This window comes from Hyperolius riggenbachi, chromosome 9 (genome assembly GCF_040937935.1).
Source record: "Hyperolius riggenbachi isolate aHypRig1 chromosome 9, aHypRig1.pri, whole genome shotgun sequence".
Lineage (NCBI taxonomy): Eukaryota > Metazoa > Chordata > Amphibia > Anura > Hyperoliidae > Hyperolius > Hyperolius riggenbachi.
In genome coordinates this window covers 30617665-30641727 of record NC_090654.1, presented here as the reverse complement: position 1 = coordinate 30641727, position 24063 = coordinate 30617665, and the positions used below count along the sequence as shown (strand labels likewise).

At 49.7% G+C, this 24063-nt stretch overlaps 1 protein-coding gene across 1 annotated transcript; it reads right to left on the bottom strand.

Annotated features, from left to right (window-relative positions):
* Window positions 1-16090: 16090 nt before the first annotated feature.
* Window positions 16091-23654, bottom strand: RPS27 (ribosomal protein S27). Its single transcript, XM_068251448.1, has 4 exons — window positions 23546-23654; window positions 20027-20135; window positions 19837-19947; window positions 16091-16271 (listed from the first exon to the last, which is right to left on the bottom strand). Exons 1-4 carry the CDS (start codon window positions 23549-23551, stop codon window positions 16243-16245), a joined length of 255 nt encoding a protein of 84 aa, XP_068107549.1. The 5' UTR covers window positions 23552-23654; the 3' UTR covers window positions 16091-16242.
* Between the last annotated feature and the right edge of the window lie 409 nt (window positions 23655-24063).

The window sequence follows — 24063 nt, the reverse complement described above, 5'->3', positions numbered from 1 at the left end:
ACATGTCAAATCTTGGTTCTATTGATCTGAGGCGCACTTGATGCAGGAATCGAGTGCGATCGTTCTTTTCTTCACGGGCGTCCAGGACGCGCCTGCGTCCCCGCAATCGTCCGTGACAGCCCTCCCCCTTGTCCGTGGCTTAGCCACTCATCCGCAAGATGTGTGGCGGCGCCGCTAACCTGGCTGACGGGCCTCGAGTTGCCGGTACGGCGGGAAAACCTATTGGAGCCTGTGGCTCGTTTCCCCTGGACCGGTCGCGGTCTGCTACCCTCAGGGTTGACCCAACATGGACCGTTCTGGACAGGGCGTTTGCGCCACTGCAGTCGGACGTGGTGTCTGCCGGGACTGCTGACAACGGGCAGTGGGTTGGTTAGGTCAACAGCCAGCCCACGCAGGGTTCCCCTGCTGAGTGGCTGTGGACCTAAGGGAACCCCGCGGGAATCCCTGGACCTTCCCAGCTCCTGACAGACGGCACATGCCCTGCAGTAGTTTGCTACATCCCTGTTCATCCGGGGCCAATAAAACTGGTTCCGAATACCGGCGAGTGTCTTGCGGACACCCGAGTGCCCTGTCAGAGGATTACCATGTGCGGATTTCAGCACATGTCCCCTGAACGCACTCGGGACCACAAGCCACTTGGTATCCGCGTGGGATCTACCTGTAGGGGGCTGTACAGACTCACTGTACAGTCTCCCACCTTCCCAGTACACCTTGAAAGCGGCCCCGTCTGCGAGGCGCTCAGCGGCTTGCTGCCTGAGCACCTCCAGTCTTGGGTCACTTTGTAGTGCGGCTGAGAATATGGCGCTGTCAGTTTCAGCCAACTGGCTCATGTCACACGAGGCCAGCGGCTGAAAGGTCTCATCCCTGCGGTCAGAGGAGGGGGAGGAGGCCAGAACCCCCTCCACCTGTTCTGAGCTCGGGTTCTGAGCAGTGCAGCTGCGCGGTACTGCTAGCACAGGTACACTGTCAGAATGGCACAGACGGGCATTACTCAAATCATCATTGCATGCAGTAATGACATTGACAGGTATAGACATTTTTTCATTACAGACAGGTTGTACAAGAAACTCAGGTACAGTTACAGCATCATCACAACAGACAGCCTGTACATCAAACTCAGGTGCCTTTGAAGCAGGCACTATTGAACCTGGTACCCTTGAACTGGGCACATTCAACCCACCTCCCCCTGGTGCTCCCCCAAGTGTATAAAGTACCTGGTGGTGGGTGGAGAGTCCGTCTCCTTCCGTGAGCGACAAGGCGGTCGTGGCAGGTTCATAGTAGGACACAAGCTTGCCCAAATCAGTCCCCAGCAACACAGGGACTGGGAGATCCTTCATAACCCCAACAACCCTTTCGTGGACCCCTCCCACTCCCCAATCCAGCTTCACTCTTGCGTGGGCTATGTGGAAAAGGGTGCCCTCTACTCCAGTAAGGGCAAGGGATCGGCTGGAGCTGATGCTCTCCTTTGGCACAAGATGTGAGTGAACTAACGTGATGTCAGCTCCGGTGTCTCGAAATCCGGTGACAACTTTGCCGTTCACTCTAACAAGTTGCTGCTGGTCGGTTCGGTCGCGGATTTCCTGTCCGCGTGCAAACAGGACAAAATCTGATGATCCAGGCTGTGGTTCGCTGGCGGGTTGCCTCTGCTGTGGGTGAGGTGCAGGTGATGCAGATGATCCAGGTGCTGGTGGTGTCTGTCTCCGCTCCGGACAGTCGAATTTCATGTGTCCGGGCTGGCGGCAGTAGTGACAGGTGACCTCTCCAGGCGCTGCAGGCCTGGGTGCAGCAGCTGCGCTGGGTGGCCTCTGTGGCGGACGGCTCACAGGGGCAGGAGGGTCTGCCGAGGTATTGGGCTGACCTCCTCTCCAGCTGGATGGGACAGTTCTGCGGGTATCAGCCACCCGGGTAGTTGCAAAAGTCTCAGCAAGGTCTGCAGCGACAGTGGCTGAAGCCGGCCTGCGTTCTAACACAAACTGTCGTACATCAGCAGGGCAAATGTTCAGAAATTGTTCCAGGACTATCAAGTCCTCCAGGACATCATAAGACCCTTTGGTGAGGCCTAGTGTCCACTGGCGGAGTGTGGTGAGCAAGCTGCTGGCCACATCTCGGTACGAATCAGAAGGCTTTTTCTGCCAGGCCCTGAACTTTTTCCGATAGGCTTCTGGCGTCAGCTGGTACTTAGTAATGATAGCGTCTTTTATAGCAGCATAATCATTATCCTTCTCCGCAGGCAATTCTGCGAAGGCATCAAGCGCTTTGTAGCGCAGCAAAGGTGTCAGATGTCTGGCCCACTGGTCTTGGGACAGACGATACTGACGGCATGCTTTTTCAAAAGACCGTAAAAACAAGTCAATGTCTGTGTCTTTTTCAATATTAGCAAATTTAAATTTTGCACTTACGGGTGGTGCAGCTCCTTCAGCAGGGAGGCTGGGCGGTGAACTCCGGCTGGCCTGTTGAACCTTTGCCATGTTGAGCTCATGTTGTCGTTTCTCCCGCGCCTCTGCAGATTGGCGCTCCCGTTCTCGCTCAGCGGCATCCCTCTCTGCGTGGCGTTCTGCGGCTGCAGCAGCAGCGGCTTGCCGCTCCCGTTCCTCCCGCATTTGGCGCTCCTCACGCATGTACTGCAGGTACTTGTCCAGGTCAGTGTCCATCAGCTTTTGTAACGCCTGCTGCATTAGCGGATCAGTACAAACGGACAGTCCAGTACTGGCCGGTTCCAGGCGAGTACTTTCAGAAACTCTGGGATTGGGGTCCACACTGACATTCTCCGGCGTAACTGTTGATGCAGGGCCCTCAGGATGCACAACCTCTGTACGGTCAGGAGTCTCAGTCTCTGGTTCCCCTCGATTGTCAGATGGGCTGGTATCCACTTCAGCGGACACTCCCGGCTCCCGCAGTTGCTGGGTATCCCATTGAAACAATTCCGTTACCAGGTCCTGTTGTTTCTTGCGGCCGACATCAATGCCTCTCTCTTGGCAAAGATTTTGCAGGTCCGCCAGGCCCATTTTCTTGTAGTTCCCGGACATTTCCATGCCAAATAAAATAAAACTTTTGGGGAGGGGTACTGGCTACACAGTCTCTCTGTATATATAAAAAATATATTGCCTTCCAGCTACACCAACGAATTAGTTCGTTTCTCGATAGCGCTAGCGCTATCGTAGATACTTTCAGCACAACACAGATCCCACCGCTGCCACCACTGTCACAGGAGCCCTCAGTGGCTGACCGCACTTAGCCTTCTAAACGGTGCCAGCGCACAGATCGTGCGAACTCTGGTCGCAGTCAATGCGCAGGAACCGTTAAGAATTAGCCGCAGACAACTCCGAAGGGAGCCTGTGAGACACGGGTAATTACAACGTCACCTACTGGTTCAGAGTAAACTGCCACCACCGCGGTTACTATGGGACCGTGGGGCCCACTAACTGACTGACTAATCCTGCGAATAAAACGGTTAAACACACGATATTCTGTCTAGCCAACAACAAACAAACAGTAGCGTATCTTCAGAGACCCGGGATCATTTCTGTGTGTGCTGATAAGCAGGGTAGCGAAACAGTGAATGACTTGGGGAAAGTCGTTTATTCACGCAATATAAATAATTAATATATACAGACAATTATGAAAATCAACAATTATTAAAACAGTAATAGCCAGTATGAAAAATAAAAGAAGGGAGAAAAATACTTAGTTCCTGGAAAGATGTCCTTATTGTGGGAAGAATCATAAAGTTCTTGGTTTCAAAGTCCAGAGTTCAGAGTTCAGACCAGGTGGATGCCAGCATATCCTCAAGCTGGCATCTGATGAGTGCAAGATGGTTCAGTGTGGAGGACACTGAGTTTGGGTCCTCAGCCATTCTTATGCCCCTGCTTCAGTAGGAGGAAGTGAGGGCGGGGAGCCATACACCCCCTTCAAAGATGAGATGAGCCCTCCCCTTGTACTGGGGCTAGAAATCATATCTACCCATATATGGGCTCTATCTCACAGAACCGTACAGGTCAGGGCAGATTTATTAACATTTTCAGGTCTGTCTCGATTTACCCAGCGCCCTGATACCAGACATGAGGGGTGGGACCCCTGTGGTATCATCAGGGCACTTTGAAACTGCCTAGCTGGCAGTCCTTACCTCCGAAGGTTCTGAAACTTCCTCAGAACCAGCACCGGGGCTCATGCTACACTTCCCCCACGTTTGGTGAAGCTGCCATCTCAGGAACCCCAGAAATATTACAGATCTGGGAAGTTATGGATTATGCCAGGATGAGACTCAGGTTTATTCAGGATGTTCTAGCTGCTAACAGCTGACTTTCCTTTGATCTTTAGCAGAGAACAGAGTGTCAAGACCTCCCGTGGATTCGTAGCCTGCTTGGCTGCACCTAGGCATCCTTTGGTTAATTAACATCTCCATGAGATCAGCTAAGTGTCACCTGGTTCCCAGAGCCAAAAGGGAAATTGGGCCTTCCACAGGGAATATGTCCAAGCTAATTAACACCTCCCCCCAGGCTTTCACTCAGCTAAGACAGATTCCCCAGCTGTTTTAAGCAGAGGGATACTACATGTCAAATCTTGGTTCTATTGATCTGAGGCGCACTTGATGCAGGAATCGAGTGTGATCGTTCTTTTCTTCACGGGCGTCCAGGACGCGCCTGCGTCCCCGCAATCGTCCGTGACAATGTTATCTTTGACTAATAGTTAACGGTTTTGATTTGTCCGGTGTGCCCAATACAACTGAAACCGGCAATTCAGTGGCCAATCAACTTCGCTCTTTGCCTCCGGACTTGCCTCCTTGCAGTAAGAATTCCACATGCACTCAGCCCAGCTTGATGTGACTAATCCTTTGCCTCCATGCTCAGTGTTCGTGAAAACTGTATGGGACCTTCATACAGTGTACTTGCACTGAAACTCTGCCTCCCGCCAGTGCCCCCGATGTCAAACCCGCCCCCGAGGAAGTATTGTAGAACTCGGGCAGCAAGGTCCTTGAGTCGGCACTAGTGGCTGCTGTAGTCTCTGACCCCCGCACATGAAAGAACATGGTGAGGGAGATCTACTGCAGGCAGTGCTAAGCCAAGTCCCTTGGGAGAGGAGTACCATGCGGCTGCTGGCCTTTACACTTTTTAGTTATACTGCTAGACAGCCTGATATGATCTAGCTGCAAAGAACTACAAGTCCCAGCATGCCTTTAGCTGTCAAAAGGCTGCTGCAGCATGCTGGGTGTGATGGGTTATACAGAGAGGAAAGCAGTACTGGTGTTAGTGTAATGGAGTTAGTGTAGATGGTGGAGCAGGAAGGGCTAGTTTAGGGTAGTTGTAGCTAGTAGGACAGCTTAGATGAGACAGTTTGGGGGGAAAAGGTCCATAAGACACCCCTGCACCATGGAAGCTCCTAGGTTTAGTATGTATTTTTTTCCCCTGGTTTTTGCCCTCTAAACCTGGGTGCGTCTTATAGTCCGAAAAATACGGTACTACAGTGATAACTAAAAGGTCGGAGGGCCCAAAATAAAAGTAAGGTAAAATGGTATCTACCAGAGACAAAAATGAAGTATGTTACATGGTCTACTACACCTGAATTGCTAGGGATATGGAGGCTGCCATATGTATTTTCTTTTTAAACAATACCAGTTGCCTGGCTGTCCAGTTGATCTTTCATGCTTCATTAGTGTCTGAATCACACACCTAAAACTAGCATGCAGCTAATCCAGTAAAACTTAATTCAAAAATATTTGATCGGCGTGCTTGTTTTAGGTCTAAGGCTTAAAGTGAATGTTTACCATTTTAAAAATCAAAAAGTCAGATACTCACCTAAGGAGAGGGAAGGCTCGGTCCTAATGAGCCTTCTCTCTCCTCGCCCGTTCCCGCACAGGATCCCCCGTGGCAGTATTCGACCAGTTCGGTCAAATACTGCCACTTCCGCAGCCTTCGGGAGCTTTCGGAAGCCTTCGGGAGCACTCGGGCTCCCGAAGACGGGCCGCTCTCTACTACGCATGCGCGAGCGCCCTCTATGACGCACTCGCACGTGCGTAGTATGGAGCGCCCGTCTTCGGAAGCCCGAGTGCTCCCGAACACCTCCGAAGTCCCAGCGGCGGTGGACGCGAACGGGGGAGCCAGCGCAGCACCGAGGGCACGGGGAGAGGAGAGGGAAGGCTCATTAGGACCGAGCCTTCACTCTCCTTTGGTGAGTTTCTGATTTTTTTTTTATTTTGTAAAGTGTTACTCACTGGCTTTAAAGTATTAGAGGCAGGGGATCAACAGGACAGCCAGGCAATTGGCTTTGTTTAAAAGGAAACACATGGCAAACTCCATATTCATCTCAGATATGATGCATCATTCATCATACACATTTGATATACAGTATATCCCCACATTCCTCAATTTAAATATGTGGTATACTCGAATAGTCTAAAGAAGGCTTATTACCAAAAGCTTACAACCTTTTTCTTTAGTTAGCCAATAAATGGTATCCTCCTGATAGATATATATTTTGGATAGAGAGATATAGGTAGAGGTTTTACCAAATTTTCCTTCATTGCTTGTCTATTACTACATACTATTGAGCCTTTTTGGTCCACAAGGGTACTTTATTTTTCTTATATGATTACTAGTTCTCCAATAGTCCCAATAAGGTGATATTCATCAAGGTACAAAAACTGAATACCAGTAAGTGTTTGGCTTTCCTCCAAAAAACACAAGTCTTTGGTATAAAAATGTATTAGTCTGAAGCCTCAAAAAATACCTATTTTTACTGGGCATTCCTCTTTAGCAATAAGACCATAGCTGAAACGCTGCATTCCCATGGCAGAACGATCAACTTATACCCCTAAAATCCTGGGGCTAAATTTGGGGCTCCTTCCGGGTAGAGGCAGAACTTTGCGCAGTAGCTCCGCCTCTACTCATGTCAATCTCTGCTTCCTCCTGCCCCTTAGTCTTCTTTCACTGAGAGGGATGGGAGGAGGCGGAGATTGATGCAACTGGAGGCAGAGCTACTGCACAAAGCTCTGCCTCCCCTGGGCAGCAAAATTCATGACCTGTAAAGTTGTGGAATTTTGCCCCAGGATTTGGGGGTATATAGACATCGTTCTGCCACGGGAATGTAGCATTTCAGCTATGGTCTTATTGTTGAAGAGGACTGCCCAGTAAAAGATATAATATATTTTTTTTTAGGCTTCAGACTCTTAAGTACAGATACAATTTTTGCCTCATCAGGTAAATTAATATCAGGCAGTGGGGAACATCTACCTGGTATTCAGAGCTATAACAACAAGTGCTGCTCGGATACCTCTTTTCACTATCTGGATCCAGATACCCCTCTATCCTATCCGGGTCGGATATCCAAGTTCAAAATTATCCGATCAGAAAACTAGACGTGGTCTTTAAATTGCTTCAAAAAATGGTTTTTAGGGTATATGAGGCATGGAGCATCATTATTTTGTAAAGGGAAACACTAATTGATGATGTGGGGACTTAAAATCCCCCCCAAAATAATGGCTGTCAATTAACATCAGGACTAGGCTCCAGGAAGCGGTCGTACTGCCGCAGTTGGGGCCTCCCCACAACTTGGACAGCACAGACACCTCCAAAAACATTACACAGCTATTGTGTTCAGAGAATCGCTATGGCACCTAATGTTGGTACCATGTAAAACATTAAAGGGAACCAGAGAGGAACGTAAAAAAAGAAAAAGCTTTTATACATACCTGGGGCTTCTTCCAGCCCCATAAACCTGGATCACTCTCACGCCGCCATCCTCCGCTTCCTGGATTTGTGGTACCGGGTCCTGTCACTTCCGGCGGACGCGGCCAATTGTCCGCATCACAGGGGCTCCATCCATACCCGTACGCATGCGGCTGCGCAGTAAGCAGCCTCACGCGTACGTACATGGAGGGAGCCCTGTGTGATGCGGACAATTGGCTGCATCTGCCGGCTGACTGGCGGCCATGACGGGACCCGGTACCGGCGGATCCAGGCAGCAAAGGACGGCGGCGTGGGAGTGATCCATGCGTATGGGGCTGGAGGAAGCCCCAGGTATGTATAGAATCTTTTTCCTGGGGCCTCTGGTTCCCTTTAAAAAAGATGTTTCAGGAAGCGGTCGTACTGCCGCAGTTGGGGCCTCCCCACAACTTGGACAGCACAGACCCCTCCAAAAACATTACACAACTACTGTGTTTAGAGAATCGCTATGGCACCTAGTGTTGGTACCACAGCTGTAAAAAAAAAAAAAAAATTGAACCTGGCTTAATGAAGATGGAGTCAGGAGGTTAGGGTGGTGAGGCAGGCATAGTGATTCCTACTCAGCCACTTCATTTCCCCCTCTTGCCAACAACAGGGGCCAGGAACTCACCAACCGCCCAAGCCTGGTTCATTTTTTGAAAAGTCAGTCTGGCCACAGACTGGGTGGACAGACGAGCGCTTCTCGGTGACCATGCCACCAGCCGCACTGAAGCACCTTTCTGACAAAACTCTGGAAGGCGGGCAGGACAGCACTTCCAGGGTGTACTGCGCCAGCTCGCTCCAGATATCCAGGTGCTTGACCTAGTACTTCAAGGGGTCCACATGGGTGTTTGTGTCAAGCCTGCTGTAGGACCCCATGTAGTCGGCCACCATCCGGGTCAGGTGCTGGTTCTGGCTTTGAGAGCCGGATGCTGCTGCAGGCACCTCCTCTGTAGGCAGCGGTACTGGCGTGACGTAGAGTGCCTTTGTCAGAGACAGCAGGTTTGTTGGGAGCCTGCTGCTGCTGCTGGATGCAGGCACCTGCTGCTGTGCTGGCTGGACTGTGACAGCAGGGGGGGTGGGAGTCTGGGGGAAGGCTTCCCCCAAGCGCCGAACCAGAATCTGCTGCAAGTACCTAATTCGGCACACAGGGTCTCCTACAGGCACGAACTGAGCCAGCTTCCCCTTCAGCCGTGGGTCCAGCATCAGGGTGATCCAGATGTCCTCCCGAGCACACATCTGCTTCACCCTTGGGTCTTTGCGCAGGCACTGAGGTGGGCTGCGAAGGTTGCTGCTGCTACAGCTGGATCAAGGCTTCCTCTCCCACTTCCAGCAGAGCATCGAGGGCCTTTTCCAGCATGCACACCATGGTCACCCACTCACACCATGTTGGTGGCCTCCAGGAAGGGTGCCAGCACCAAGCACACCAGGTGTATTGTTCCCCACTCAGCAGGGCGGATGGTGCCGTGGGAGGTTCAGCTGCAGCTGTACAGCTTCCAGGGACGCTGTGGCACCATCCGAGCGGCGAAAATGACCCACGGTTTTCATTGCAGATCCCAAAAGAGTGTCCATCTCCTGGTATGTGTGCAGGAATTTCTGCACCACCAGGTTCAGGATGTGGGCCAGACGGGATGTGGGTGAGGTTTCCCCGGTGGATGGCGGCAACCAGGTTTGCCCCATTGTCGGCCACCACCTCTCCGACTCTGGGGGGTCAGCCAACTCCTCTCCTGCTCTCGGAGCTTGGCCAGGAAGTGGTCTGCCATAAGCTTGTTCTTCCCCAGGGTGTCAGCAGGAGTGGCAAATGGGGTTATGGTGCTCTGACCACTGCAAGGGCCAGTGCCAGCTTCCTTCAGCCTCTTGAATTCCTCGTGCTTAGGTTTGTGCTTATTGGCCAGATGGTTGATGAAGCTGGAGGTGCCATAATTGGAGGGGTTAGACCCTCTGCTCATCTTCACATGGCACACATTACAAGTTACAAACTTGCTATCAAGGGAGGGCATATGAAAAAACTGCCATATTGGGGATTGCAGTTTGCCCTTACATCACTCAAAATAGGATGCTGCTGTTGCTGATTTTCTCCCAGCGGTGGTTGGGGCCTGGGGTTCAGTGGTGCGGCTGATGGTAGTAGTGCCACTGGCAGATGGAGCAGCAGGCTGTGGGTCACGCATTCCATGCCCACTGCTACTCCTGCGTGCCAGAACCACTGAATACTCCTCCTCTGAGCTGACAACCCCCTACCGGTTTCTAACGGGCTTAGGTCAACTAGTATTTAACCACCTGAGCGGTCTGGACGAGCTCAGCTCGTCCAACACCGCCGGAGGTCGCCGCTCAGGCCCTGCTGGGCCGATTTTCATCAAATAAAAAGCAGCACACGCAGCCGGCACTTTGCCAGCCGCGTGTGCTGCCTGATCGCCGCCGCTCTGCGGCGATCCGCCGCGAGCAGCGGCGAAAGAGGGTCCCCCCAGCCGCCTGAGCCCAGCGTAGCCGGAACAAAAAGTTCCGGCCAGCGCTAAGGGCTGGATCGGAGGCGGCTGACGTCAGGACGTCGGCTGACGTCGATGACGTCACTCCGCTCGTCGCTATGGCGACGATATAAGCAAAACAAGGAAGGCCGCTCATTGCGGCCTTCCTTGTTTATTCTGGGCGCCGGAGGCGATCGGAAGATCGCCTCCGGAGCGCCCTCTAGTGGGCTTTCATGCAGCCAACTTTCAGTTGGCTGCATGAAATAGTTTTTTTTTTATTTAAAAAAAACCCTCCCGCAGCCACCCTGGCGATTTAATCAGAACGCCAGGGTGGTTAATAAAAAGCCTAAAATTCCATTGATCACCTTGTGGACTGTAACGTAAAAGGGACTCGGAGCAGATTTTTTTTTTTTTTTATTCAGCTCTGATCGCTCCCACGCTGCCATCCTCCTCTGTCTGCAGCTTCGGGAACCGGGTCCCTGCATTTCCATCCGTCAGCTCCAGTCTGTCGTAACAGAAGAGCGTTCTTTGCGTACCTCTCCAGCAGCCGCTGGAGAGATTACGTAGAGGGCGTACTTCTGTGAGTCGGAGCCAGTCTATGCAGAAGTGAAGGGCCCCAATAAAGCTGCAGACAGGACAGCGGCATGGGAGCGACCCGAGCGGATAGGGCTGGAGGAAGCCCCAGGTATGTATAAAACTATTTTATTCAGCTCTAGTACACTTCACAGTGTACCTGAGGGGAAGCATTGATCAGTATTTTTACTTACCTGGGTCTAGGGATGTGCTCACGAGTAATTACAAGTAGCTAGCTACTTGAATTTGTGATGAGGCTTAATTGCCTCAGGTGTGCGGCTGGGAGAGGGTTAATTACCCAGCTGCCCAACGCTTGTGTCACAGCCTCGCACGAGTCCAATGGGACGCATTCCACGACTCACGACTGTGCACTTCCTCCTTCGGCCAGAAAGAGCAAGTGTGGTAGTGAGTCGTGAAATGCGTCCCATTGGACTCGTGCGAGGCTGTGACACAAAAGCAGTGGGCAGCTGGGTAATTAGCCCCCTCTCTCCCAGCCGCACACCTGAGGCAATTAAGCCTCATTAGAATCACAAATTCAAGTAGCTAGCTACTCATAAGCACATCCTTGCCTGGGACTCACTCGCCATCCTCCCGGGTGGCTCTGTTATTCATCAATCTTCACCTGTAATTGGATCTTAGTCCAAATGCGCAGCCTTGGCCATGTTTGCGCTTCCATGAGTGTTCTGCACCTGCGCAGGTAGTATCACTAGGCAGACTTGCAGTATGTATCGCAGAACGGGTATGCCCTTGGCAGCAGATTTTCCTGATTTGATAGCCGAATTGGATGGTTAATCAGCTGCCAAGTTGAGAGATGTATGGCCACCTTAACCTACTCTCAGATTGTACTTAGATCTAGGGCAAAACTTCCTGCCGATTCCAATTGGCCCAATTCCAATCAAGCCAGAATTATTGGCCCCTCTCCATGCACCAGCAAGTGGCAGGGTTAAACAATACTGAGCACCTGGGTTCTCCTGCGTGCAGAAAACATTCCTCCCCACCAGAAGGGGTCATCAGTTGTGTGAGTTTTTGGGGGCAGGGTGCATTTACTTCTATGAAGGGTTGCTCTGTGGCCCATCTATATGGAACCACCATCTTCTGTGTACCTGTGCTGCAAGTTGACGTTCCTGCAGTAATGTAGTTAATGGATAGTTACATCTCCCAGGCAGATGTAGTTCACATTGATAATTACATCTCCCTGCATGCATTGCAGCAGCCAGGGACATCCAAAACAGAGGCCCTCCATATAGACCAGGGGCTACTGAGCAGCCTCCCTCAGTAAATGCCTGCTGCACCCCAATTAAACCTTCCTTAGGAAGATGTTTGAGAAGTTTTTAGAGGAAACCCAAAGCGATATGGAGGCCATATTTATTTCCTTTTAACCTCCCTGGCGGTACGCAGTTTCAGAGGCTGCATCTGCGGGAGGATTTTTTTTTTATAAAATGTAATTTAAATGCTTAAATGGGAACTGAAGAGAGGTATATGGAGGCTGCCATGTTTATTTCCTTTTAAGCAATACCAGTTGTCTGGCAGCCCTGCCGATATTCTGCCTCTAACACTATTAGCCATAGCCCCTGAACAAGCATGCAGCAGATCAGGTGTTTCAGACTTTAAATTCAGATCTGACAAGACTAGCTGAATGCTTGTTTCTGGTATTATTCAGATACTACTGCAGAGAAATAGACCAGCAGGGCTGCCAGGCAACTGGTATTGATTACAAGGAAATAAATATGGCAGCCTCAGCATACCTCTTCAGTTCCCCTTTAAGCTAGCACTTTGCTAGCTATGTCCCACGACACCACTCTGATCCACCCCCCCCCCCCCCCCACCGATCACCACCGGCAGTCTTTACCCCCTCCACGAGGGCCGCAGCTTCACCAGTCGCTATGGCGACAATCGGACATGACATCATGCACAGTCCCGATCCTCCCCATAGCAAAGCCTGGAGCCGATTGGGAGGCTGCGCCATCGCAGGATCCCTGGAGGGTACGTATAACGGCAGCAATCGGGGGAGAGCAGAGGGACTTGGGGGGCATGGTTAGCTAGCCAAGTTCTAGCTTAAGCCTATAAATCATATTTTATTAAAAAAAAATCCTCCGGGGGCCATGTGATCCTCTCCGGCGCCTAGCCCAAGCGTAGGTCGGAAGTATGCCAGAGCTAAAATCTATGAGCTATTGACCCCTTTTATCTCTTACCTGCTCTCAGAAGACCTTTTCTGCTTGGAAAATGTTTTATGCTGGGTACACACTGAGATTTTCTGGCCCATTTACTGCCAGATCAATTATTTCCAACATGTCCGATTTGCTTTCCGATCGATTTTCATGCACTTTAATAGGAAATCTGTCAGAAAATGCTCAGAAATCGATCGAAAAGCGAATCAGACATTTTGGAAATAATCGATCTGACAGTAAATGGGCCAGAAAATCTCAGTGTGTACCCAGCATAATAGTTGTAATTTCATATCAGTGAGGATCACACTGTAGTCACTTCCTGTCTGAGTCAGGACAGTCAGCCACTTACATACCTGATATTTAACTTTTAGGCAGAGAGGGAAAAACAAGGAACACAGCAGTTATTTGTGTGCATGGCTCTGTACATACCCATGTCTATCTCATGTCACCTCTGGTATCCTTTAAAGCAGACCTGAACTCAGAACTCCTCTCTGCTCTAAACGGCAGACAACAGCATGATCTTTACAGAAAAATATTTTTGTTACAGCTGATTGTGTAACACAGTAACAGAGGCGCCAGGTAGAGTAGAATCGATAGAGGAAGTGGGTGGACTCACCTCCCTTCTAGAAAAAAAGGCCAGACAATGGACAGGTTACTTACAGTCTAAAGTAACATTTATCATCAACTCCAAAAGTGCAACACATTTCACGGGTAACAGTCCCGCTTCTTCAGGCAAACGATTTTTGGAGGGTGCAAAGTCAGGTCATGAGCCAGGTAGAGCGCCTCTGTTTACTCTACCTGGCGCCTCTGTTACCGTGTTGCAAAATTATCTAGTCCACCCTTGGTGGAGGGGTGTATCCCCAATTTTTCCTATCTACAGAGAGCGACGTCTTAAAGGAGAACTGTAGTGAGAGGTATATGGAGGCTGCCATATTTATTTCCTTTTAAGCAATACCAGTTGCCTGGCTATTCAGCTAATCCTCTGCCTCTAATACTTTCAGCCATAGGCCCTGAACAAGCATGCAGCAGATCAGGTGTTTCTGACAAATTTAGACAGATATGACAAGATTAGCTGCATGCTTGTTTCTGGTGTGATTCAGTCACTTCTTTAGGCAAATAGACCATCAGGGCTGCCAGGCAACTGGTATTGCTTAAAAGGAAATAAATATGGCAGCCTCCATATCCCTCTCACTACAGTTCTCCTTTAAACCTGAGCGGGGGTCAGGCTATAATTGTCCCCGCCTGCTGGTTCAGTGGTTGCCTTGGTGGCGACCCATTTTTGTGAATATATTATCACGTTTCTCTACATCAGATTCCACTACATTAACATACTACACCATATCGGGCTCTCAGGTTCCCTTTCTTCAAGCTGGTTACAGCGGATATCCTAAAATAAATCTGCAGTTTCTACCTCCTGCTTCATGAAAGCAGACATTGTTAACCTCTTGTGCTTTCAAATGGCCTTATCTGCCACAGGCAGTCATGTGATACGGGGGAGATCAAATTACAACTTGTGATTAGAGAGTTAAAGAAATACTGTAGGGGGAAAAAGTAGTTGAACTTACCCAGGGCTTCTAATTGTCCCCCGCAGACATCCTGTACCCGCGCAGCCAATCACCGATGCTCTGGCCCCGCCTCTGGTTCACCTCTGGAATGTCACTTTAAAGTCTGAAAACCACTGCGCCTGCGTTGCCGTGTCCTAGCTCCCGTTGATGTCACCAGGAGCGTACTGCACAGGCCCAGTATGGTCCATGTGCCTGCACAGTACGCTTCTGGTGACATCAGCGGGAGCGAGGACACAGCAATGCAGGCGCAGTGGTTTTCAGACTTTAAAGTGACATTCCAGAGGTGAACCAGAGGCGGGGCTGGAGCATCAGTGATTGGCTGCGCGGGCACAGGATGTCTGCGGGGGACCATTAGAAGCCCTGAGTAAGTTCAACTCAGTTTCCCCCGAGCCCCTACAGTATCCCTTTAAGCCTGGTTAATTCCGCCTCATTTGTGTCTAAATACATACAGGGTGCATGCCTATTTCTTCAGTCCTGTGCAAGAGTTCAGGTCCACTTTAAACAATACCAGGAACCTGGCAGTCCTATTCTATGGCTAAAAGTATTAGAGACAAGGAAACTTGCATGGTTTAAAAGGATATAATTATGGTAACCGCCATAACTTCAACTTGGGTTAGCTTTAACAGACACCTAAAGTAAGGGTGATATGGAGGCTGCCACATTTACCTTTTAAGCAATACCGGTTGCTTGGCATCATGCTGATCCTCAGACACATGCAGATCAGGTGCTCCGACTGAAGTGCGACTGGATTTGCTGCATGCTTGTTTCAGGTGCTACTCAGACACTACAGCAGTCAAATTTATCAGCAGGACAGCCAGGCAACTGGTATTGTTTATTAGGAAATAAATATGGCAGCTTCCATACAACTCACTTTAGGTTCCCTTTAAGTCATCTCACTGCTCAGATGCAGAAGCATCTAAGTGGTCATTGTCAGACTTTTAGACACAACTGCCTTGAACATCTATAGAAATCCAGTCACGCCACAGATGTTCCATCTTTGTTGCCGAGCACCCAGTTTCCAGGCAACGCTCTCTCTGTCAGAAGACACTTGCATGTTTCCAGATGTAACAGTGCTGCCCATCCCAAGTTCCAGCCTCCCCAGAGGCTATGAATGCACCACACAGAAACAGAATGCATCTCTGAATGATATTCAATGGAGGCAGCGCTAACACACACCCACCTCAGTGCTGCCAGCAGGACAGTGTGGGGACAATATGCACGCCCACCTCCACGCTGCCAGCAAGACTGCGTGACGACAACATGCACGCCCAACTCCACGCCGCTAGCAGGACTGCACAGCAACAAGCATGCCTGCCTCAGCGCTGCCAGCAGGACAGCAAGGCAACAAGCATGCCCGCCTCAGCGCTGCCAGCGGGACTGCACAGCAACAAGCATGCCTGCCTCAGCACTGCCAGCAGGACTGCACAGCAACAAGCATGCCCGCCTCAGCGCTGCCAGCAGGACTGCACAGTGACAAGCATGCCTGTCTCCACGCGGCCAGCAGAACTGGATGATGACCAACATGCCCTCTCCACGCTGCCAGCAGAACAGCATGGTGACAAGCACATCCGCCCTCCATGCTGCCAGCAGGACCTTCCCAGAAATAACTGGCTACGAAGCAGGAGACCTTTGTATCCAAAATTTATTGAGAGAAAGGGGTGGGGCTACACTGTCCCAGATGGTGAGCCATGTGCCCTCCCCGCACTGTGTCCTTCACAATATACAGACGGGCGTCCACCCACAGAGCATGGCATAACGGGTCTGACGTCGGGGACAGTTAGTGCTGCTTCCTCCGGAATGAACAGCCTGCAGGGGGAGCAAGAGAACATCCTTAAGAACAAGTCACAAAACATAATACAGTACACAAGCATGCTAAAGAGATTCAATCAGCTGGAAATGAAACATTATGCAGGGAACACACTTGTCTTTCAGTTTTCTGCTTACGTTTTCTGCACACCAAGTGTGTTTCTATGCAGAAAAATGTGCGTTTGACAGCCACTAATGTAATTGATACAGAAAACTGACGTGTAGATTCACGAAGCAGAATGTCCGTTTTTCTGTGCGAAAAAAAGCACAGTAAGTGTGAACAAGCCCATTGATTAACCTGCGGTCTCAGTTTTTCTGTGCAGAAAACGTGTACGAAAACAGTCAAGTGTGTTCCAATGTTTTTTCATCCAGTTTTACCAAATCTATGTAGTATAAGGGTAAACCGTGAATATATTGAATGGATAATTTAGGTAGTTACCCATAGAAATGGTAAGATTGGATGAAAAAGATAGTATTGTTAGTTGCCACCTTAAGATGCCTTTTAGTACCGAAACAGTAGGCAGAACAAGGCTTCTAGCTCATACTTAGCCTCCCCATTGACTAGCTCTGGCAGTACTTTGGGAGGGGAAAAGCACAAGTTTCTAATAAGGTTCCCCCCAACCCTTTCAGCCACTGCAATCTAGCGCTGGCAGCCCCTGAACAGCACATATGACAGACACACCCCTTAGCCCTTCGGAAAGCCTGTACTGTGCCTGTGCGCACTACCAACAAGCTTGTCGGCAGATATTTCTGATCTGCTTGCGCACAGAGCAAAAAGCATGAGCAGCTCCTTGCCATTGTACAGGTCATACTGTACGCCTCCACAGTGCAGTCAAACACGTAGGGAAGCAGGGAGACAAGCACCATTTATTTTTTCTTAAAGGGACACTTAAGCCAGGAATAAAAAAAAAAAAGTTTTACTTTCCTGGGGCTTCTACCAGCCCACTCCAGACGTCCCGTGCCCTCGGAGTTGCTCATGGAGCCTCCAGTCCCCGACCGCCACCTAATTTCCTTTTCGCTGACAGGCCTGGACACATTTTCCTTTGCGTTCCTGTCCACAATAGCGCCCTGCGTCTGTGCAGGACACTATTAAGGACAGGAACATGAAGAATACGCGTGGCCAGGCCTGCGCAGGGGCAGAAAGCCCACCGACTGAGCGAAAACTAAACTAGCTGGCAGCAGGGGACCAGAGGCTCAGTGAGTGACTGCAAGGGCACAGGATGGCTGCAGGGGGCTGATAGAAGCCATAGGCAAGTAAAACTGATTTTTTATTCCTGGCTTAAGTGTCCCTTTAAGGTTCCAGTGAATGAGTGGAGGGCCGTTCGCATAGCCTTTTCTGAACTTCTAAGGAAACTAACTTTTTTATTGCGCGAACGCAAACTCTAAGCAGCTTTGAGTTAGCCAATCACTGCAATTCCTGCTGCTTCTGATACACCCAAATCCCAGCTGTGTGCAATCTGGGTGTTCATGTAGACCATCTCTAATCCAACTGTATCCCAAACACAAAGCTTTGGCCAAACTTTCACTTCAACTGCTTTGTATGCCAACAAAGTAAACTTGAGGTTTGCAATCCAAATATGTACATATACCTTGGGAGACCCGGTCTGTGGAGTTGGTACAAAAATCACCCGACTCCAACTGACTCAGTTTATAAAACCTACTCCAGGTACCCAAAGTTGCTCCAACTCTGGATCGGATACAAAAATCATCTGACTGACTAGTACTCAGTTTATTGAAACCGCCGACTCCAGGTACCCAAATATTGCTCCAACGCCTTGTCTCAAGACTCCACAGCCCTGTGGGAGAGGAAAGCAGCCTCTTTCAGGCAGTTCCAGCACTTAGACCAGGGGTAGGGAACCTATGGCTCAGGAGCCAGACGTGGCTCTTGATGGCTACATATGGCTCACAGACAACTCAGTAGGAGTTGATTCACAAAGCTGCACAGCTCAAGCAGCGCAGCTTAGTGTGGCAGCGCAAATAACATTTTTAAAGTATGCACGCTACTGCTGTGGCATGCACTACTAACTTACGCTACCCCAAAATGAACAGCTGCTCCATTTGTCCCACTCTGGACCCTGTCAGGTCCAGTGACTGTCGAATGACATCCCTGCACTTTGGCCCAATAGGCTGCCTGTCACTTGATCAGACCTCAAAGTCCACCAGGATCCTATTCCGGGTCGCTGGAGTTGTGCTTACTATGCACGCGCTGGGCCAGGCTGTGGGTGTCGCACACTGCGCACCCATGGCTCCAGGCCATGCCCAACCAGCACAGTAAGCCTGACTCCGGCAACCCGGCAGAGGGTCCTGGGGGGCTTCCAGGTATGATGGGGAGCTAGACAGGCGGAGCGGTTGGCATCAGGGCAAGTGATAGTATGTACTCGTGCCCCCCCAACTGGAACCAAACTTCCACCACACCCACCATTAGTCCCCACAGATGTTCCATACACCAGTTCAGCATCCATCAGCAAGGTCTCGAGGGGGCTCAGTTTTACACTGCAGTCACACTACCCCTCTCAAACATTAACTTAATATTCTATGACCACAAAGTACGTAGAGATCTGACCTCAGAGAGTGATGCGCACAAGTGCAGCTTTACACTACCATGGCAAAAAAAACATTTCAAGACTGCGCAGCCAAAAACAGAAACCGTAAAAAAACGGTACTTGCGTACTAAGCCGTTCAGCAGAATAGCTTGGCTGTTAGGATTGAAAAGCAGCCGATTTGTCACAAATCAGTTGCATTCCAGTTCCAGCAGCAGAGCGGACAGTGGTGACAATTCTCTCATCTCTGGCTTAATCTTTTCAGCAGAGGGAGGTCATTTGATAGCCTGCTTGCACCACTATCCAATCTGAGTGGTGCACAAAAATGCCCTCTGCTGAAAAGATTAATAAGAGATAATCGAATTGTCACCTCTATCTGCCCGAGCCTCTGCTTATTCACTGCATTACCCCCAGGGCTGTGGAGTCTAGGAGTGAGCAATTTTGGGTACCTGGAGTCAGTGGTTACATAAACTGGGTCTGGTAATTTTTTTATACCAAATCCACAGCCCTGGTAAGTATCAGACTAAGAAGTCGAGGAGTCAGACATTTTGGGTACCTGGAGTCGGAGGTTTCATAAACTGAGTAGTCTAAGCAGTGGTACCGATCCCTGGATAGCCAACAGGAGAAATATCCAGAGGCTGCAACGTTCTTACTGCAGCAGAGCAACAGCAGCATGAATGTTACATTTTGCCGCTGTTGCCAGTTGGATCAGCTGTTTGAGTAACACTGAAAGCTATGCAGTGCAGCTGTGCCCAGATCAGCACTGCAGATGGAGCAGCTGATTCTACACGAAACAGTTGCTCTTTAATCAGTATACACTTTTTCAGCATGAGCCGCTCTGCTAGACGGCAAGTACTGAAAACAAAAGAAAAACACACCTTTTGAAGAGCAATTTGTTGCAGCTTTCCTCAATATTGATACACATCAGAACTTAATAGGCTAGCTTCCATCTAACGTGTCATTCTCTTCTCCCCCTCCCCCCCCCAAAAAAAACTACTGTAAATAAACTGGGCAACAAAGCTTACCTTCTGTAAGACGGGCCTTTCCACCAGTGGGCTGGCAAAGGACAGTGGAGCATCCTACACACAAAACCACAGTCTGGGCGTGGCTGAACACGGTTGTGATCTTGTAGCATCCTGCAGGAAACAGGCAACAGGGTTTAGAACCTGAAGATTACACCTTCACCCCATGTGAAACAACAAAGGACTGACTTACCTGGACATTTGACATCCATAAAGTAGGAATTGGGGCTCTGTACTAAGCGCTTCTTCTTGTGCTTCCTCTTCTCCTCCTCAGGAGAGGGGTGCAGGAGATCTTTAGCGAGCTGTCCAATAGATGGAAGAGCATGAGCCAAGCATACACGGAAGCTGATACAAAGACATCCACACAATCCAAAATCAAGCAGATCACAAGTCACAAACACCTGTAGTCTCCTTAAAAGGAGTATGTCTGCAAACCCTGAAACCTAGCATCCAGCAAAAGAACAAGCATGACCTGGATATGCCCGACATGTTCTCCAGCAAGCAGCACCAGGTCTTACATGATGTATACAGTTGCATGTGGTTCGTTATTAGTCATGGAGAGAATCCGAAGACAGAACAGAAGTTGTTTAGGCAATAATGACCAACTGTAAAAGATTTCTGTGGAAGCTTTCAAATCCAAGTTTCTACTTCAGGCATATTACAGGACTCAGCTCTGTAACATGCCTGAAGAAGGAACTTAAAGTTTTGAAAGCTTGCAAAGAAGCTACGCTCAAATCTACATGTTTTATATCCTTCCCTCTATAGAACTTGGCGCTGGTATGGTTGAGGTGACAGCAGGAAACCTCGTAGGAAAAAAAAATACCCTAACATGATTGGATGCTATTTCAATGGTTCTCCAATGACAGCAGTCTCAACAACTTTTAGGTTTTGGAGTGGTAGTTCGACCAATTAGAATGTGGTACTAGTTTACTTTGGGGGACCCAGCAGGAAGGCTCATAGGGAGCAATTCTCCAATCACAGTACTGTCTCACAGCACAAAGTGTTGTAATTGGCCAAATAGTGTGGGCGTAGTTTACTACAACCTATTGGAATCCTAGCTAGTTGAGAAGGTGCCATCCCACCCAACCACATTCGCTGAATTCCCCATAGACCTAAGATTAGTATACTGCACAGGTATTCTGACCACACTAACTGCATGCTTGTTGCAGGTGTGTGATTCAGGCAATACTGAAGCCTGTACCTGCTTAAAGAGGATCTGTAACCTCAAAAAATCCCCTGGGGGGTACTCACCTCGGGTGGGGGAAGCCTCCGGATCCTAATGAGGCTTCCCACGCCGTCCTCTGTCCCACGGGGGTCTCGCTGCAGCCCTCCGTGCAGCCGTGACGTAATATTTACCTTCCTGGCTCCTGCGCAGGCGCTCTGACGGCTGTCGGCTCCGAACTACACGGAAATACCCGATCGCCGTCGGATCTGCTCTACTGCGTAGGCGCAAGTTTCCGGCACCTGCGCAGCAGAGCGGACCCGACTGAGATCGGGTATTTCCGTGTAGTTCAGAGAGGAAAGCAGCCACAGCGCCCCCGCTGGAGCCAGCAAAGGTAAGTATTGAAATTACAGTCGGGCCTGTCGCCAGCTGTTCAGAGGGCTGCAGTGAGACCCCCGTGGGACAGAGGACGGCGTGGGAAGCCTCATTAGGATCCGGAGGCTTCCCCCACCCGAGGTGAGTACCCCCAGGGGATCTTTTTCATGTTACAGAGTCTCTAACAACTGCCATGGATTTGGAAATGTTCAAAAGAAAAATATGGCAGCCTCCATATCCCTTTGACTGAGGTCACTGGAGGAGTGGCTGACCTCTTCATCACAACAGATCCCGCCCCCACCAGACTGAGTTAGGATGTAAACAAACATCAGGTAATGCAAAAGCCCCATCAGGAGACCAGCTGTTGACCACACCAGTCTGAAGAAACACTTTAATTTCTGGAGAACTGGTCAGTCATAAAACCGCAAGATAGATCATGTTGGGAGACTAAAGTAATCTTTCAGCAGCTATGCAAAACCATTACAAATGTGCTGAGATCTTTCATCTCCCCTGTACTACTACAATTCCCCTAGTCCCTTCCTCTCGCTCCCACTTTCAACCCAATTCCTCCCGACACTCAGATTGTTCCAGTTTTTAACGCTGTCACCCCAATGATTCAAAGTCACTCCAGTTACCCCAATTCCCTTCGGCTTCACCCAGCCATTTGTAGTCTTTCAGACATGCTTCATCACTCCAACTGCTGTCTCATCACTTTGTTCATGTATGACATCCAGCATCACCCCAAATCTGTATCACTTTAATTCCCTCCTATACCACTCCACTCATTACTCCAATCTACCCAAACTTCATTCTTCCTCTACTAATTCTTGCCCACTTTCTCCAATCCTGCCTCATCCAAATCTATTCTTAACCATCCCAGAGACCCCACTAGCCTACATCACTCCCACACTCTGCTTAATTCCTTCCTATATCATCTTAATCACAATTAATATTTAGTATTTTATAGAGCCAAGTAGCCAATACCTTCTGCAGTGCTTTTATAGCATATATATATAGCCATCTCACTGACTGTCCTCATGAGTTTACACTCTAATCCCTACCATAGTCAGTCTAATATCCTACCATATTATATATCGCTGACATCTTATGCAGAACTTTACAAAGTACCCTAACCCTCGCTGAGTCATGGCACTGAGTGTCCTGAGAGAAGCTTATCCCTACCATAATCATAGTCAATCATACCATAATATTGTTTATAGAACTGACATCTTCTGCAGCACATTACAGAGTACATAGTCATGTCACCGACTGTCCTCAGTGGAGCTCACAATCTAATCCTACCATAGTAAGTAATGTCCTACCATGTTATCTATCACCAACATCTTATGCAGCACTTCACAAAGTACACATGTACCCTAACCCTCAGCGAGTTATGGCACAGTGAGAGAAGCTTACAACCTAAATCCCTACCATAATCAGTCAGTCATACCATATTATGTATTTATATAGCCTTGACATCTTCTGCAGCATTGTACAGAGTACAGTCATGTCACTGTCTTCAGAGGAGCTCACACTCTAATCCGACCATAGTGATAGTCAAATGTCCTACCATATTATTATTATTATGGATTTATATAGCACTGACCTCTTCTGCAGCACTTTACAGAGTCATGTCACTGACTGTCCTCACAGCTAATCCTACTATAGTAATAGTCTAATGTCCTACCCTTTATCGTATTTATATAGCACTGCCATCTTCTGCAGCACTTTAAACAGTACATAGTCATGTCCTCAGGAGCTCACAATCTAATCCCTAAGCGAGAGTGCGATCCAGCATGCCACAGTGCACTAATCTCTGTCCTGCCCTTCCCTATCATTCCACAGGGCCACAAATCCCCCACACACTACAAAATGCCCATTGCCTCACTCCAGATGTAGGCAGCGATACTTCACATCTCACTACTAAGCAAGGCAGTCTATCACCACAGAGGAGGAGGTGAGTGCCCCTCATCTGCCAGAGGCCTGCAGGGGGCGCCCTCTCCCCTTCCCCCCCGGAGCCGCCATTACACATGCGGCCTCCTTATCCTCCCCTCCTCCCTCCAGTCCCTGCGCCATACCCCCCTGACTGCCCTCCCCCACACCCCGAGCCTTCCCGCTCCCTCCTCCGGGGTCTCCCCCTCTTCTCTCGGCTATACATCCGCTCTCCGCACTCACAGGCATGTTCGCAGGACGAGGCCGCCGCAGAAAAGGAGGCGGACCGGAAACAATGGTCTGTATATAAGGCAGGAGGCGGGAAGTGATGTCACGGCGGGAGCAGCCGCCATGTTGGTGATGGCATAGAGTGTAGCTGTGTGGTGTCGATATGTCCCAGATTGATAGCGTCTCCTTAACGTAATGACATAGACGTATTGCGTCATGACGCTACAGCTGCGTTCCTCCGCTATCCGTCACGTTTTGCTGGCGCGCATGAGCATTACACCACCGTGGGGAAGGAGGCGAACAGGAAACCGTGGGCGGAAGTGACGTCACGGCGGGAGTGGGCCGCCATGTTGTTGAGGGCATGGAGCCCGTTGACTGTATATTTATAAGTGTAGGGGAGGGGAAGCGGGGCCTTAAGACCCCCAGTTCCAGTATCGTCCACCAATGTGTGTGTGGTCCCCGGCCCGGCGGAAAGGGGCCCCGGGAGGTGCAATAATAGGGACTGAAAGCTTTCTTATGGGGAATCCCATAGC